Raw genomic sequence first — 14,830 nt, 5'->3', positions numbered from 1 at the left:
GGGAGGAGTGTCGAAGAATTTGTAAACATGTTTTAAAACTTCCACGAAAGGATGTGACATTTGCAATTCTTTTTCTTGGATTCTCTTGATATCCAATAATGACTAGTGATTATAATTGAATAATGTACCTACACTTGATTATAGATTGTTGCATCTATTTCAGCAGTTCTTGTCTGTTGGGAAAAACTGTAACATGATAATGAGATACTACTGTAACCAGAAATGGCTATTGTAGGGTTTTAATTAAAATTAAAGTTTTCGTTAAGAAAAATACTTACTACCGTGTTTCCCTGAAAATAAGACCGGGTCTTATATCAAGGTTTGCTCCAAAAGACTCATTAGGGCTTATGTTCAGGGGATGTCATCCTGAAAAATCATGCTAGGGCTTATTTTCGGGGAAACACAGTATTATACAAGGAGCCAATAAGTGCTTATATTAAGATTGTAAGATGTTTTTTAAAAAGTTGATCTTTACCTTTGTAAAGTGAGGGGAATATACTAAAATTTTACTAACATTTGTTGTAGTTTAAGGAACAAAATATACTTTTGAATTTAATTAATGAAATAATGAAATAATAAAATTATTATAACTCTTTTGCTAGTCTTTTCTTGGAGTCCTCTATCCTATTTTATTCTGCTTTTATTTCTTAATGGGAACATTCTATTAGGACGAGTGATCTACATGGGAAAAAAAATTCCATTTGGAGCTGAACATCATAAATAAGAAGCAAGTTAAATATTTAAAGGTGTGTCAGTTTTGGACTAATTTATTTAGAGAGAAAAATACAAGAATTTCCACCCACTTACTTAAAAACTAATGGCATTAATATTTGAAATTTGCATTGTACTTTTATTGTTTTCAAAACATTTTTTTTACAAATATTACTTCAAATGATAAAAAAAATGTAAGCAGTAATTTAATAAAGAATAGAATAAAGGGGAAAGTAGATGAAGAAATAAGATGGATGGAGTGTGATAGAAGAGTACCCAGATACAGATGTTCTTGAACAAATACCTATTTTTTGCCATTTAAAAATTTCATTAAGGCATTTAAAGTCATATTGCTTTCTTTTGGGAAACTGGTATTTGCTTTTAATATTTATATTTGAAATTTAGTGAAGAGCTGGATAAGGTTTAAGGATTGGAGTTTGTACAACCTTATCCAATAGGCTCATGGAATTACTGAGCAAACCATTTTAATGATTTCATTCTTGTATTGTAACTTAAAAATTATGTAGAAAGGAAGAAAGGATGAGAAGAGGGTAGTGACATTGCAAGTACTACTCTAGAGGTGGAATTATAGCAATTTTAAAAATGTAAGTTAGAATTTAGGATTGGAAGAGACCCTAGAGGTAATCTAATCCTACCACTTTGAAAATGAAGAAAGAGATTTGAAACTATAACAGCAAGATTTCTTTCTATTTGCAGAGTTTTATTTGAATGAACGTACATATCACAGTCTACTTTTTTATTCATACAAGTTGTGTCAGATATTTGTCCCCACTATCCCTAGAGTAACAGAACATTATGTACTCAGCAGTGCTATTTATACACATGCCATTCTTCATGCTTCTTATTTTTTTATGTAGCTCATATGAAATAACAGTAGTAAATGTCATTCGTGTTCTATGGAACCAAAAAGAAAATAAGGGCAAATTTTAACTTTGAGGTATTTTTAAATTTAAATATGTGTTCATTTTTGTTTAGGTTTATTTATAATCGTCAGATAATTCACTTCAAAAGAAAATAATCTGTAGTATTGTATGTACATGGGTCTAATTAGAGTTTCTCAGAGAAAATAAGATCTTTTAGATCAAAATAACTTTTCATGGAAAGGATTATATTCACTGTAGCCATTGCCATAAGCAGTGTCCACTTGTCTGTTGACCAGGTCATTAATCTTTGTGACTTTAATGTACTTAGCTGTTAATATAAATGAAATAATTTCAAACATTGTGAAACTATAAAAACAGGAATGTTCACTGTGGAAAAATTAAAAAATAAAAATAAAGCATACAAAAGAAAATGTTTACCTTCAGCCATACCATCCAGGGATAAGCATTGTTTATTAATTTTGCTTGTTGACCCCTCTTTTTTCTGCATACTCTTACATAATTGAGAAATAATCACTTAACAAATAAAATAAGTTATTGTGTAGATATGATCTCAATATTCTTGCCTTTATTCGAGACAGAATTTAAATAAACACTTAAAACTAATATGTCAAAACTTGTAGCTACTAAAGCAGAATTATTAAAGTTGAAAGTCACAGTTGCTTTTCATAAATGAATATGTGAAAGAAAATTATTTTTTTAGAGTTATATGGTTTAATTTTAATTTTTTATAATAATTATCATTGATGGGTGGGGAATCATGGAAACTTTTGGTAGGAGGACCTTAGAAATATCTAATCTATTTCTTTTCTAGCGTAGGGAGTGATTTTATAGCATTCCTGATAATTGGTAAGCCTCATAAACACTTCCAGAGGTAGGGAGCTTATCTAGTTTAAGAGCCAATGTGTTCCTTTGTTTGATAGCTGTAATAATTACTAGGAAGTTCTTCTCAATACTGTGTTAAGTATTGTAATTTTCACTAATTCCTTGTTTTCCTCCTAGAAAGATTTTTTGTTTTACTTCCATATGACACCCTTTAAATGTAAACTTTAGTTATTTAATATTCTTTGCTGTAGGTAGATACCTCTTTCAGTTATTCATTCTTTTTGATAATCTATGATCTGATTCAGTGTACTGGGACATTCTTTGATAAGCATACTGTGTTTTTGTTAAGGCCCAAGGTTTTTTGTTGGCCTTTTAGTAGCTATGCTAGACTGTTGGCAGGAGCTCCTGTGGTCAAATGAATGCCTAGGTTTTTTTCACCCCCCTCATACTTACAGCTGACAAGTTAGAGCTCTTTCTCTGTACTTGTACAGTTAATTTAAAGCAAACAATGTCAGATTACAGTGGTTTACATAAATCCTTGTTTCATTTTATTGTTCTAATCTCTCAAGATCTTTGGATTTTGTATTTTTAAACTGATATTTTAAATACTCCTTTTTAGCCATATGTATTCTGTATTAAATTTCTTTGAGTACTGTTTTAATCAGCTGTGAATTTACCTGACTTTTTTTTCCCCTTTTTTTTTTTTTTTTTATGGCGCTCACATTTTTCATCTGTCTAGTGACTCTGTCAAAGAAAGAAAGAAAGGCAGGTTAATTTGGGTTGAAAAACCATTTGTTGATTTTTCCAGGCTTAGGGTTAGAATCTGTTTCCCTTATCTCATTTTGGGCCTATATACATTCTTTGTACCTGAAACACATGTAACAATGTTGTCTACTTCTCTGCCCATGGACTAGTTGAGGTCTGGAAAGTGATTTTTGGGAATTGCACAATTGCTGTCTGGGTTGAGATTGTACTTGACTTAATTTCCTCTCTTGTCCATTGGACCATCATTTTCTAGACTTCTATACTGCTTCTTTATGGACAAATGGGGAAGAACTACAGCTTCCTGTAATGGCTTTGCGGTAGGGTGGGTATTGTAGTTATGATAATTGTATTTTCATCCTCCTGAATGTCTGAAATTGCCACAACTTGGAGTTGTTCTTATTCATTAAAAATAGTGTTCTTTCTCGAAATAAAAATATGGGACTTGTAATAGATAACACAGTAGTCCATTATCTTAGGCAGATTGTTGCAATTAAGAATGGTAATTAGAACTAGTATTTAAAAATATTAATCCATTACAATCCATATTCATTGTTGAATAAATAAAAAATAAAGATTAACGAAAAGATAACAAAATGACCTATTACTCTGTCACTTAGAGGTGGCTTACTATAAACGTTTGTATTCTAACAGATTTATTATACAGTATATTTTAATGGTTTCATGGTATCCATGCTATTCTGTAACCTGCTCTTCTCACTAATGATAGATTTAAACATCTATAACAAGGAGTATATTTTAACAGATTTTATTTGTGTATATTATCAATACTTAAATGGTTTTATACTCCATATGCTATTTTACATAGTATTCTTTTCTCATTTATAGTAATTTTTGAACCTCTGTCTGGTCACAATGAATCTAGAGCTCTAGCATTCTTTTTCTTAATAGGGTAGAGGTGCGCTATAGTTTGTTTACCTAATCTAATCTCCTGCTGTTGGAAGCCAAAGACTTGTTTTTTGCTGTTACAAATAACATTGTGATGACTAGTTCTGCATAGAGTTCCTGTTAACTTGTCTGATTATTTCTTTAGGTTAAATTCCTAGAACTGGAATTTCTGTTCCAGTGATAAATACACTTTAAAGACTTAAGACATGTGTACTGACAAATTGCCATTCAGGAAAGTTGTACTACTGCACACTCTTACTAGCAATGTACAAGAGTACCCATTTTCCCACTAGTTTAGCTGGAGATCATCTCCTTTCCTAGCTGTGCTTCGTATATAATACGATATCAAGCCCAACTCACTCGTCTGTGTTTCCAGTCTTGTGATGTTGTGCCTTTGCTTATGCTGTCTTCTCATTTTGGAATGACTTTCCCCACCTTTGCCTGGCTAATTTTACTTGTCTTTTAGAATATAAGGCTGAGAAATTTATAGAACTTCTTATTTCCAAGACCACTACTTGATCAAGGAGATTTGTTTCATAGGAAGGTTATATTTGAAGTTATAAAGTTATCCTAACCGGGGATATAACATAGTTTTCTCAAACTTGTCTTTTCTCTCAGGGCTAGGAGAACAGTTTCCTAAGTGGCTGTTAGCTAAAATTTCAAACTTCGGAATCCCCTGGGCCCTGTGGCATGATTTTACATTCTTGTGTCTTCTGTCTTTTAAGGCTCCAAATTTCATTCTGGTTGAGTTTCTTCAAGGGCAAGGTGAGCGTGGCAGAGGAGGAGGAGAGTGTAGTTTGATTGTCAGTCCTGCTACCAGGTTGATGTAGGGGTGAACAGGGGGTGCTCACTGAAGTCCTCAGTAAATGCTGACTGACTAAGCTAAGTGGTAGCTCTGGAAAACCCACGGTTGGCCCTGAGGACCGAGGCAGGACTTGACAGCAACCTGACGTTAAGATTATGGTGTGTCGGCCAAGGAAGCTATACCAGTAGATAGAACAGCAACACGCAGCTGAGGCTACTCTTCTGCGTCAGAGATTTGATGGGCTGTAACTGAGAAATCTGGGAATTTGTACTACAATTCTAACATGCCACCAACACTGTTGTCCGCACAACAGACTGTATGCCAAAATATTAGCACATGTCTTTATAATACCAGTTGGAAAATAGCAAAAAGATGTCAGTATAATGTGGACGTTTGGATTCATATGTAATCTTTCCCAGTTTAGGAGAGCTGGAATAATGGAGTAGAATAATAACCTGCAACTGGAGGGGAAAAACCCTGAACTCAGCTACGAAGTTAGCAAGAGCATTTCCAGCAACATTTTAAGAAAGTTAGAAAGGTGCACCTGTACCCAGGCTCCCCCCTAAGCGGCACACCCCGAGCCTCACCTCGTTTTCCCTAGTGATAGGCTGCTTCCTCGTCGTCTCTCAGCTGGCTAGCTTCCCAGTCTGTTGTTGTCGTGCAGTGTACCATGCATGCCCTGAGACTCCCTCTGTGGGGACAGAGTCCCAGAGAGCAGTTTCCAGGCTCTCGGCCTCACGTGGAAAGGTGCTGGCTTGGTTATTAGATGGCCATCAGCTGTAATCAGATGGACATCCGCTGTGGCTGAGTGGCCATCAGCTATTACTGGTTAGCCATTAGCGACTAATATAACTGCCGTGGCTATGCTGGCAAGGGGGTTGGTTGGTTGGCAGAGAAGCGGGCAGCGGACTGTAGCTAGCAAGTCGGGTTAGCAAGCGCGATGGCAGATTGCGGATCATGTGGATCCTACTTCCTGTTTCTTGCCCAGCCGCCAGTGAGACTGGGGTGCAGGAAGACCCCACATCGGGGTACTGGCGGATAGTTGCTTTTGTGTCTCGGCCAGCCGCCATCGAGAATATCAAGTGGTATGACTCCCCTGTCTGTGACTCTATTTTTGTTGCTTTTTGGCCTCACTGTATCCTGTGTCCACCCACTGAGAGCGGGACCATAGACCTGCATTACACATGGCGCAGCGAGCAGGGTACGGTACCGGCCAGACCTCTCTGAAGGGCGGTGGAGCAGTTTGTGCGTATGAGCACTGAGTCTCAGGAAGCCCGTGAGTAGCAGTGCCGGGAGCAGGAGGTGCGGTCTGCCTGGGAGAAACGTGACCCCTCTGTGAATTGGTCCTCTCGGGCCTCTGGATGGCATGCCACCCTGTTGGTCATAGCAGGTGTCTCCTGCTTTTTGTGGTCCGCTGCTGCCGTGGGCTCCTAGAGTTGTGGACGTCTTGCACCGGGGCCACCACACACTCGGATGCCTGGCACGGCGAGCAGGATTCTGGCCAGGTGGGAATGATGTCTGACTCTGGCCCCCACACAGTGTATGGTGCCTGGTGGCCACTGTTTTCAAGAGTTGGACTCCCATGGAGGGCTGGGAGGACATGAATGGTTCTCCGACCAGCATAGAAAAAACTGTGCATCTGCCGGAGAGCTGGACCCCCATGGAGGTGTGGGAGGACGTGGACGGTTCTCCGACCAGTGTAGAAAGGGCTATGTGGCTGCTGGAGTGCTGGAACCCCTTGTAGGGGTGGAAAGACATGGATGGTTCTCCAACCAGCATAGGCTGGAGAAAGTGAAGGTCGTTACAGCCATGTGGGCTGGGCAGTGCTTGCTGAGGCAGCCCAGATGCGGGACATGTCCCAGGAGGAAACGCTTGCTGAGTCCTCGGTGGAAGATGAGGGTGAGGTCGGGGTCGTCCCTCACCCCCAGGTTGGGGAAGACTTGGAGCCCTCGCCCTGTGGAGAGGGCACACATTGTAGAGCTGGCACACAGCCTGTGGGCTATGGGGAGTTGTCTTCCATCCCTGATTGATGGACCGCTTGACTGTTTGCTTGGGAACGTACCACCATGTAGTGGAACTGGCGGATGTTTGCTTCCTGGGTCTCGCCCGGCCACCAGCGAGACTGTGGTGGAGGAAGACTACTTGTTGGGGTGCAGGAAGATGTTTGCTTCCTGTGTCTAGACCGGCAGCCGTTGAGAATATGTAAGCACCTTGGCTGTGAGCCACTATTGTTCCAGCACGGTACCTTGAGAAAGCCTGGCTGTGCCCAGGAAATCTGGCTGTGCTCAGAAAGACTGGTGTTACCCCGAGAAAGCCTGGCTGTGCCCAGGAAATCTGGCTGTGCTCAGAAACACTGGCGGTACCCTGAGAAATCCTGGTTGTACCCAGGAAATCTGGCTGTGCCCAGAAAGACTGGCGGTACCCTGAGAAACCCTGGCTGTGCCCAGGAAATCTGGCTGTGCTCAGAAAGACTGGCGGTACCCCGAGAAACCCTGGCTGTGCCCAGAAAGACTGGTGGTACCCTGAGAAACCCTGGCTGTGCCCAGAGGGTGGGTGGACATCAAGGGACACCCCCTGGGACGTTGCTTGAACTGGACTGAAACTTTTTCTCGTGAGCTGGATTCCTGACACAGGGCCTCTTGTGGAAGATGCTTGTCACGTAGATTGTGAGATGAGACCCTGGAGGGATGGAGTGTGGGGACAGTCCCAGAGAGCAGTTTCCAGGCTCTTGGCCTCACATGGAAAGATGCTGGCTCGGTTGTTAGATGACCATCAGCTGTAATCAGATGGACATGCGCTGTGGCTGGGTGGCCATCAGTTGTTACCGGTTAGCCATTAGCCACTGATATAACTGCCGTGGCTACGCTAGGAGGTTGGTTGGTTGCCAGAGAAGTGGACTGTGGATTGCAGCTAGCAAGTGGGGTTAGCAAGCGCAGGTGGCGGATTGCGGATCCTGTGGATCCTACTTTCTGTGTCTTGCCCAGCCGCCAGTGAGACTGGGGTGCAGGAAGACCCTTCATTGGGGTACTGGCAGATGTTTGCTTCTTGTGTCTCGGCCAGCCGCCATCGAGAATATAGTGGTATGACTCCCCTATCTGTGGCACCGTTGTTCCTTTTTGGCCTCACCATATTCTGTATCCACCCGCTGAGAGCGGGACCAGAGACCCTGCATTACAGCATCCAAATGATCTCCCCGGGTACTGATTATGGCTTTTGTCTTAGACTCTTCAAATCCTTTCCTCTGTTCCTTATTTTACCCCACGTCCGCTTCTCTCCTTCCTTCCTTCCTATGCTAATCTGCTCCCCCTCCCACTTAGCTTCTTTATTCTCATTTGACGTTATGTTTATAAGGTTAGGAACATTTTTATTTTGGAATTTTGGGGTATTAAAGAGTCTTGCATTAGCAGCACAGATTAAGTTTAAGAACTCTTTTAATGCTAAGGATTTTCTTTATATATTTTAATCAAAATTAGCAGCATTAAAAAGATACTATAGTAAATACATAAAAGTAAAATGTGTTAATAATACATAAGCATGACTATTATATTTAATGATTTATAAGCAAATTTATGTTTATGTAAAATGTATAAATTCATGAATAGGACTATTATAATGCTAATTTTGTTTTTCCTCCAGGAGGATCAGGATGGGAGTCAAGGTCTGGGCAAGAGAAAGAGGGTCAAACTAAGCAGTAGCACCAAAGGTATTTATATTTTGTTTTTGCCTTGTATAAGAAGCTCCTAAAATGCTTAACTATTAAGAATACTTGACTGGCTAGCTGTACTGACATCAAAATTGTTTGAAAAGAGAGTTACATTGTTAGATTTGTCTAATGATGGAGAAAGTTTTGTTAGGGGGACTTCCAAATGAAGTAAAACTGGGGCGGCTGGATGGCTCAGTTGGTTAGAGCGCAAGCTCTGAACAACAGGGATGCTGGTTCGATTCCCACATGGGCCAGTGAGCTGCACCCTTCACAACTAGATGGAAGACAACAAGCTGCCGCTGAGCTTCTGGAGGAGTAGCCAAATGGCTCAGTTGGTTAGAGCGTGAGCTCTCAACAAGGTTGCCAGTTTGATTCCCACATGGGATGGTGGGCTGCGCTCCCTGCAACTAAAGATTGAAAACGGCGACTGGACTTGGAGCTGAGGTGCACCCTCCACAACTAGATTGAAGGACAACGACTTGGAGCTGATGGGCCCTGGAGAAACACACTGTCCTTCAGTATTCCCCAATAAAATTTATATAAAGAAAAAATTCAAGTAAAACCTTTACTATTGGGATTTTGTTGTTTGTTTTTTTTATAAAATGTGCATTATCGTATTTGAGCCAGAAAAAGTCTTTTCATTGATTCTTTGATTTGGATTCAGTGTTTTAGGTGTAAAGTTTTAGTTTGGTTTATGTCTTTTTATAATCTAGGGTATGCAATTTCGGCAGTGAAGAAGGACAAATAAGGAAGAGATGGTGAAAGAGTGAGAGAGAATAGGAATGAATGAATATTAGAATGAATGAGAAGAATAACAATACACATTAAGGACTCAGTAAGGATTTAATACATATTTACTCAAAGGAGGAAGTAGATATGCCTGTAGTGAGGGAATAATTATTAATAATAATAATGAGTAATATTTATTGAACCTTTTGTATCTGCTAGACATAGCGCTAAGCGCTTCACAGGCATTGTCTCATTTAATTCTCAAAGTAACCATATGAAGCAAGTTTTGTTATTATTTTTTATGAATTAGAAAATGGAGGCATGTTAGAGATCACAGCTAATGGGAAGTAGATCCCAGAGCCTAAGCTCTTACCCGCTCCTCACTGAAAAGCTTTTCTTGCCCCTCACTGAAAGCTTTTCTAGAGTACTTGTTTTTAGTTGGCAGCCTGTACTCTGGATTTTTGCCATGGATTTCAAAAGTTTAACATGGTCTGTTGTCTGGGTTGATGCAGTCTGTTAGATAGTCTCCAGTGGTTAAAAGGATATTTTGATGAAAAGATGATTCTTACTTCTGGTGCTGAATAAGTGTATCTTGTGGAATGTTTAGGACTGCTTGGAAAGGTGGAGCAAGCAGGCAATTTCAGTAGAGGCTCATTTTGTAAGTCTGGTCTTAGTTACTTAGGCTGCTGCTTTTAACTTGTGGGCTGCTAGCAAAGGGTATGAAATTGATCTGTGATCCAGGGTGCATACATACACATGTGCTCCTTTGTTTCCTGGCTCAGCAGAGAACCTGTGATGCCTGAAGAAAATTAGAAACCCATATGGCTACCTGGCTCTTTGAATTAACCAGAGTTGTTCATGTGTTTACCTGAGTCCTTGCGACATATCTGAGTTGGAGCGGATTGGTAGGCACATACTTGACTTTAAGCTTTAGGGATGCCCAGAAAATACCTGTTCTGGTGTAAGCGGTCATCGTTCTCCTTCAGCCTGATCAAACTCGGGCTGAAGGTACTTAAAATTGAAGTTAATTTTCTTTTATCCTGAGTGTTTTTTCGCATTTGGGATTGGATTGTCTTCTCTTTCTTTATCTACTGGTAAGAAGTAGTATAGATTTCAGACTTGATCAGTTAACCATTTTTAGTTTAAGTATGTACATGGAAGAAATGGCTCTTTGAATTAGTAGAACCCCTGGTGTTTTCAAAAAGTGTTGCTTTTGAAGATATCTGAAGTCCAGGGAGTGGTTTAGTTTGTATAAGAATTTGGTTCAACAGTTTGAAAGTGAACTAAAAATAAAATATGTAATAATAGGTAAGAGATGAGGCGATGTATTAAACACATCACTGCCTGTTCTCAAAATCTAAATTTTAAGGATGAAGAAACTGAGGCCTAGAAGGCTGTTGCTAACATTTTTTGAGGTGCAGAGCCTGGACTCTGCTGTCTAATTATAACCTTTACCTTACCATGCATTTATACTGCGTACTGATTCTTCAAAAATTTCTTTTAAAAATTTGGCTTAAGGTAGCTGAAGCACTGTAAAAGACATGACAATCAAGATTTTAAAGGTCATACATTTAAATAGTCATACATAACTAATGGAAGCATTTCTAACCACATTTCTATACCATAACACATAAAGCACATAATGTGTTTTAAATAGCTAGGGAAAGTGACGTCACCTCTTTTGAGAACAACAATGAAAACTATTATGGGAGTGTTTTTTTTTTTGGTCTGAAGATGAAAAAAAAAGTGATTGTACATAACTGCAACTATTTTCATTTTAGTAGAAGCCACAGCTTTTTTGGTGCATTTGGATTGTTTTATTTATTTAAAACAAAGTTAATGTAGCTTTCCTTTTAAATGCTTGACCTGTCATAATTATGGTAGCTTCAAGCTTTTCATTTGGCTGATGTGAGCTTGCAGAGTCAAAACTATGAATTCTAAGAGTAATACTATTAGTTTTGTTCAGCTTTGTACATAACATGTTAAGAAGCACTTATCTGTGAGCGTTTTACTGTATTCTTTTGGTAGTCTGTGAAATTTTCAATTATATTAGTGCCAAGTGAATTGTGAGAATTAGATTGGCTTCAGCAATGTGCTGTGGATTATATTCTAATTTTTAATTATAATCCTTACATTCCTGCCACATGATTCACCTGGGTCCTAATTTTATTACTTTTGGCTTTGAATCTGTTAGTGTATGTCTTTGAACATATTTTACCTTATTTCTTGCAAGATCATTTTGGGAATGATCTTTCAGGAGGAAGAGATTTCTGTTTAGCAAGTAGAAAATTATGAGATTTGGAAAATAGAAAAAATTTAGTTTCTAATAAAGGGATGTATAGTGTGACCATATTTATATTTTTACCCCTATTACATACTGTTTGTAGTGAAGGCACCACTGAAAGAGAGTTAGGTAGGGGATTGGTAGCTACTTTTGCCTCTCTGTAGTTAAAATTATAATCTCTCCAGAATAATGAAATTATTATTCTGAAAATAGTGTGTTATTAATTACTAATGGAAAAATTGGGTTAAAGTTATGTCTAAAAGGTCAAGTCAAGATTCAAGTCTTGTTAAACTCAATGTTTTATAGAAGAATCAAGAGAGTGATGACATACTAAGCTCTTTGTTACGCTTTTAGACTCATCACCTGAGGGAGATGTGTGAACACGTTACTCAATGATAGAAGAACTGAGAAAATGGGATAAGGTTAATTGAAAAAAAAATCTCCAAGGTTATCTTGCAAGACAACTTGAAGTGTAATGTAGTTAGGGTTATGCCTGAGTATATTGATGCATGTGATACTGGTTTTTCAAATCTTTCATCCAACTCTAGTTCCTGCTTAAGCACTGTCACTAAACCAGTCCATTCACTGTTGACACTTGCTATTTCCTTTTGATGTCCTTTTTGATTATTCAGAGAAGTAGCCCAAGATCATTTCCTCCAACAAAGATTAATAGTCAGAATTTTCTAATTCATTTTTAGAGAAAAAAATTAGAATGCAAGAGAAAGAGAAAGCTAAAGTATTAAAAATATTCAGTTCATCATATACCCGTTGCGACCTTTCTGTTGACTGAGTGTGTCAAGGATGCAGAGATTAGCAAGAGACAGCCTAACCTTCAAGGAGTGGCGCTTGGCTTAGAGATAGGCTTTCTAGTAGATGATTTTATTCCTTTTGAATACCTTTATTCAAAAGGGTCATCCATTTCCCATTTCCTCTATACATGAAGAGGGCATCTTGAGTCCAGTGCAAGTAAGCATATGTAACACTCTTTATACTTTTCCTTGTATATTTTTACTAGAAAAAAGTAGATGCTTCTGTATACTAGAGTAAGCAATGCATTAGTAACTATTTTCTCCAGTGAAGTTAGTATTTCATTTATGAGAGGTGATTTTAAAGAAATAGTTAAATTACTGAATCTATAAAGATTTCAACCTTCTTTCTAAAAATTAAAAAATTTAGATAACTTTGGACTTTATGTCCTTAGTAGTATGTTTTTAGGTTAAAATCGTTATTACTATTTTAAATTAAGTACCATGAATATTGTTCTTGTAAGATAATTATTTTGAATCTTAGTAGAAATTTTAAATAAATGGCTTATGTTTAAGGACAAGTAATGACTTATTTTTTATTGTGGTAGCTGCTTTATATTAAAATATAAAGATTAAGTATTTTGATATTTATATACTGTGGAGATTATAGAAATCTAGCTTGATGTTTCCATATTATCATCAAATTATTGAAAGGGTATCCTTAAGTTTTAGATACATTTAGGTGTTTGAGGTTGATGGGTTATTAATTGTAGTAAGGTTTAAATGAGATGAGGAACTTAGATCATTAGGTGATAACTTTTTTCTTATGCAGATCAATCCATAATGGATGTTTTGAAACATAAAAGTTTCCTAGAAGAACTATTGTTTTGGACTATAAAGTATGAATTCCCCCAGAAGATGGTAACTTTCTTACTCAACATGCTTCCAGATCAAGAGTATAAGGTATCTACATTTTTTTTCCCTTCCTTTCTGAGCTTTGCTCCCCCTTCTTTGCCTTTTCATTACTAAATCTGTTTGATGTATTTCTCAGCTGTGGCTTATTGTATTGTAGCCCTGAGGACTGGTATAATACTATAAAAGAGCATTAGCTTCCTCTGTTGCCAACACAGGGTCTGCAGAAAAAGCACACTATTGTAGATCTGTGGCAAAGCATCACTAAGCGAAATTCCTATGGGCTGCCTTTCTGCATGGAACTTGATCCAAAGGGAATGCTGGGGGACAAACATAAACACAATTGCACAAATAAATATGTAGTTACAAATTGTAGTAAGTTTTCTAAAGGAGAGGCACAAGGTGCTATGAGAGTGTATAATGGGGGCAACTGAATTTAGATTGTGGGTTTAGGAATGGGAAAACATGGGATTAGTAGCTGCTGGCCATAACTGTTAAAGATAGAACAGTTAATAACTCATGTAACACATGTAGGTAGGTGAAGTCTCTAGTCTCAGAGGGTCTGGACCCACCTGTTACCACCATATGGCTATGGCAAAGTGACACAGCCTAGTTAGTGTATTGAAAAGAAAATGCATCATGTTGTAATCCTTATGGTTTACATAATAAAGCCTCTTTAAGAGTGACACTTTAATAATGCTATTGTTTTGTGTCTTTATACCTGCTTAAGAAAACAACTGAGGAAATGTACATGTTACACAGAAAGAGAATTTAGTCAGGTTAGTGATCAGCTTTCAGATCAAATAGGAGAGGGTAATTCTTTTGGAGTAATCACACTGACTCACTTGTTAAGTTATATGAAATCCTCTGTGATAGCTTTTAGCTGCAACTTTAGATTTTGTTGTTAAAGTAGTAGCACAGAACAAAGACATATATTTGGACAATAATATTGATGTACTTTGAGCATAGTAAAAATTTGTATTTTAAACCATGGTATTTGTAATTGCTTTAAAATTTTAATAAATTAAAATGCCTATTAAAAATTTTAAAAACATCAGAATATTTTGCTAATGTTCCAAAAAAAGGGAAAATGTGATTCAAGACTACCATCATCATTGAAATTATTTTTTTAATTACCTGGACATCTTTACAAGCTAATAATAGTTTTAAAATGTTAATATACTGTATTGGAAAATGTGTTATAAAACTCAAACTAATGTGTCTTTTTCTTTCTATTTAAAAAATTTACAGGTTGCTTTTACCAAAACTTTTGTTCAGCATTATGCTTTTATTATGAAAACACTGAAGAAAAGTCATGAATCAGACACAATGTCTAACAGAATTGTGCATATTAGTGTTCAGTTGTTCAGCAATGAGGAGTTAGCCAGACAGGTGACAGAAGAATGTCAGCTGCTGGATATTATGGTCACTGTGCTATTATACATGATGGAAAGTTGCCTTATTAAAAGTGAGCTACAAGGTAAACTCAGAATTATTTTCACTAGTTTTATTATTAATATACTGTGTAAGTCTTAAAAACTC

The 14,830-nt window shown here is 37.8% G+C and overlaps 1 protein-coding gene across 6 annotated transcripts in view; it reads left to right on the top strand.

The window, feature by feature from the left end:
- The window catches only part of UBR3 (ubiquitin protein ligase E3 component n-recognin 3), a 170,511-nt gene that overhangs the window by 37,814 nt on the left and 117,867 nt on the right, over positions 1–14,830 (top strand). For all 6 annotated transcript variants that reach the window (XM_033111956.1, XM_033111955.1, XM_033111960.1 and 3 more), the window contains exons 6-8: positions 8,551–8,617; positions 13,209–13,339; positions 14,540–14,768. In XM_033111956.1, the coding sequence (XP_032967847.1) occupies positions 8,551–8,617; positions 13,209–13,339; positions 14,540–14,768 (427 nt within the window). The remainder of the gene's footprint in view (positions 1–8,550; positions 8,618–13,208; positions 13,340–14,539; positions 14,769–14,830) is intronic.

The sequence above is a fragment of the Rhinolophus ferrumequinum genome, chromosome 8, assembly GCF_004115265.2.
Source record: "Rhinolophus ferrumequinum isolate MPI-CBG mRhiFer1 chromosome 8, mRhiFer1_v1.p, whole genome shotgun sequence".
Taxonomy (NCBI): domain Eukaryota; kingdom Metazoa; phylum Chordata; class Mammalia; order Chiroptera; family Rhinolophidae; genus Rhinolophus; species Rhinolophus ferrumequinum.
Note: the sequence above shows the minus strand (reverse complement) of the source record. Positions and strands in the feature narration are given on the sequence as shown.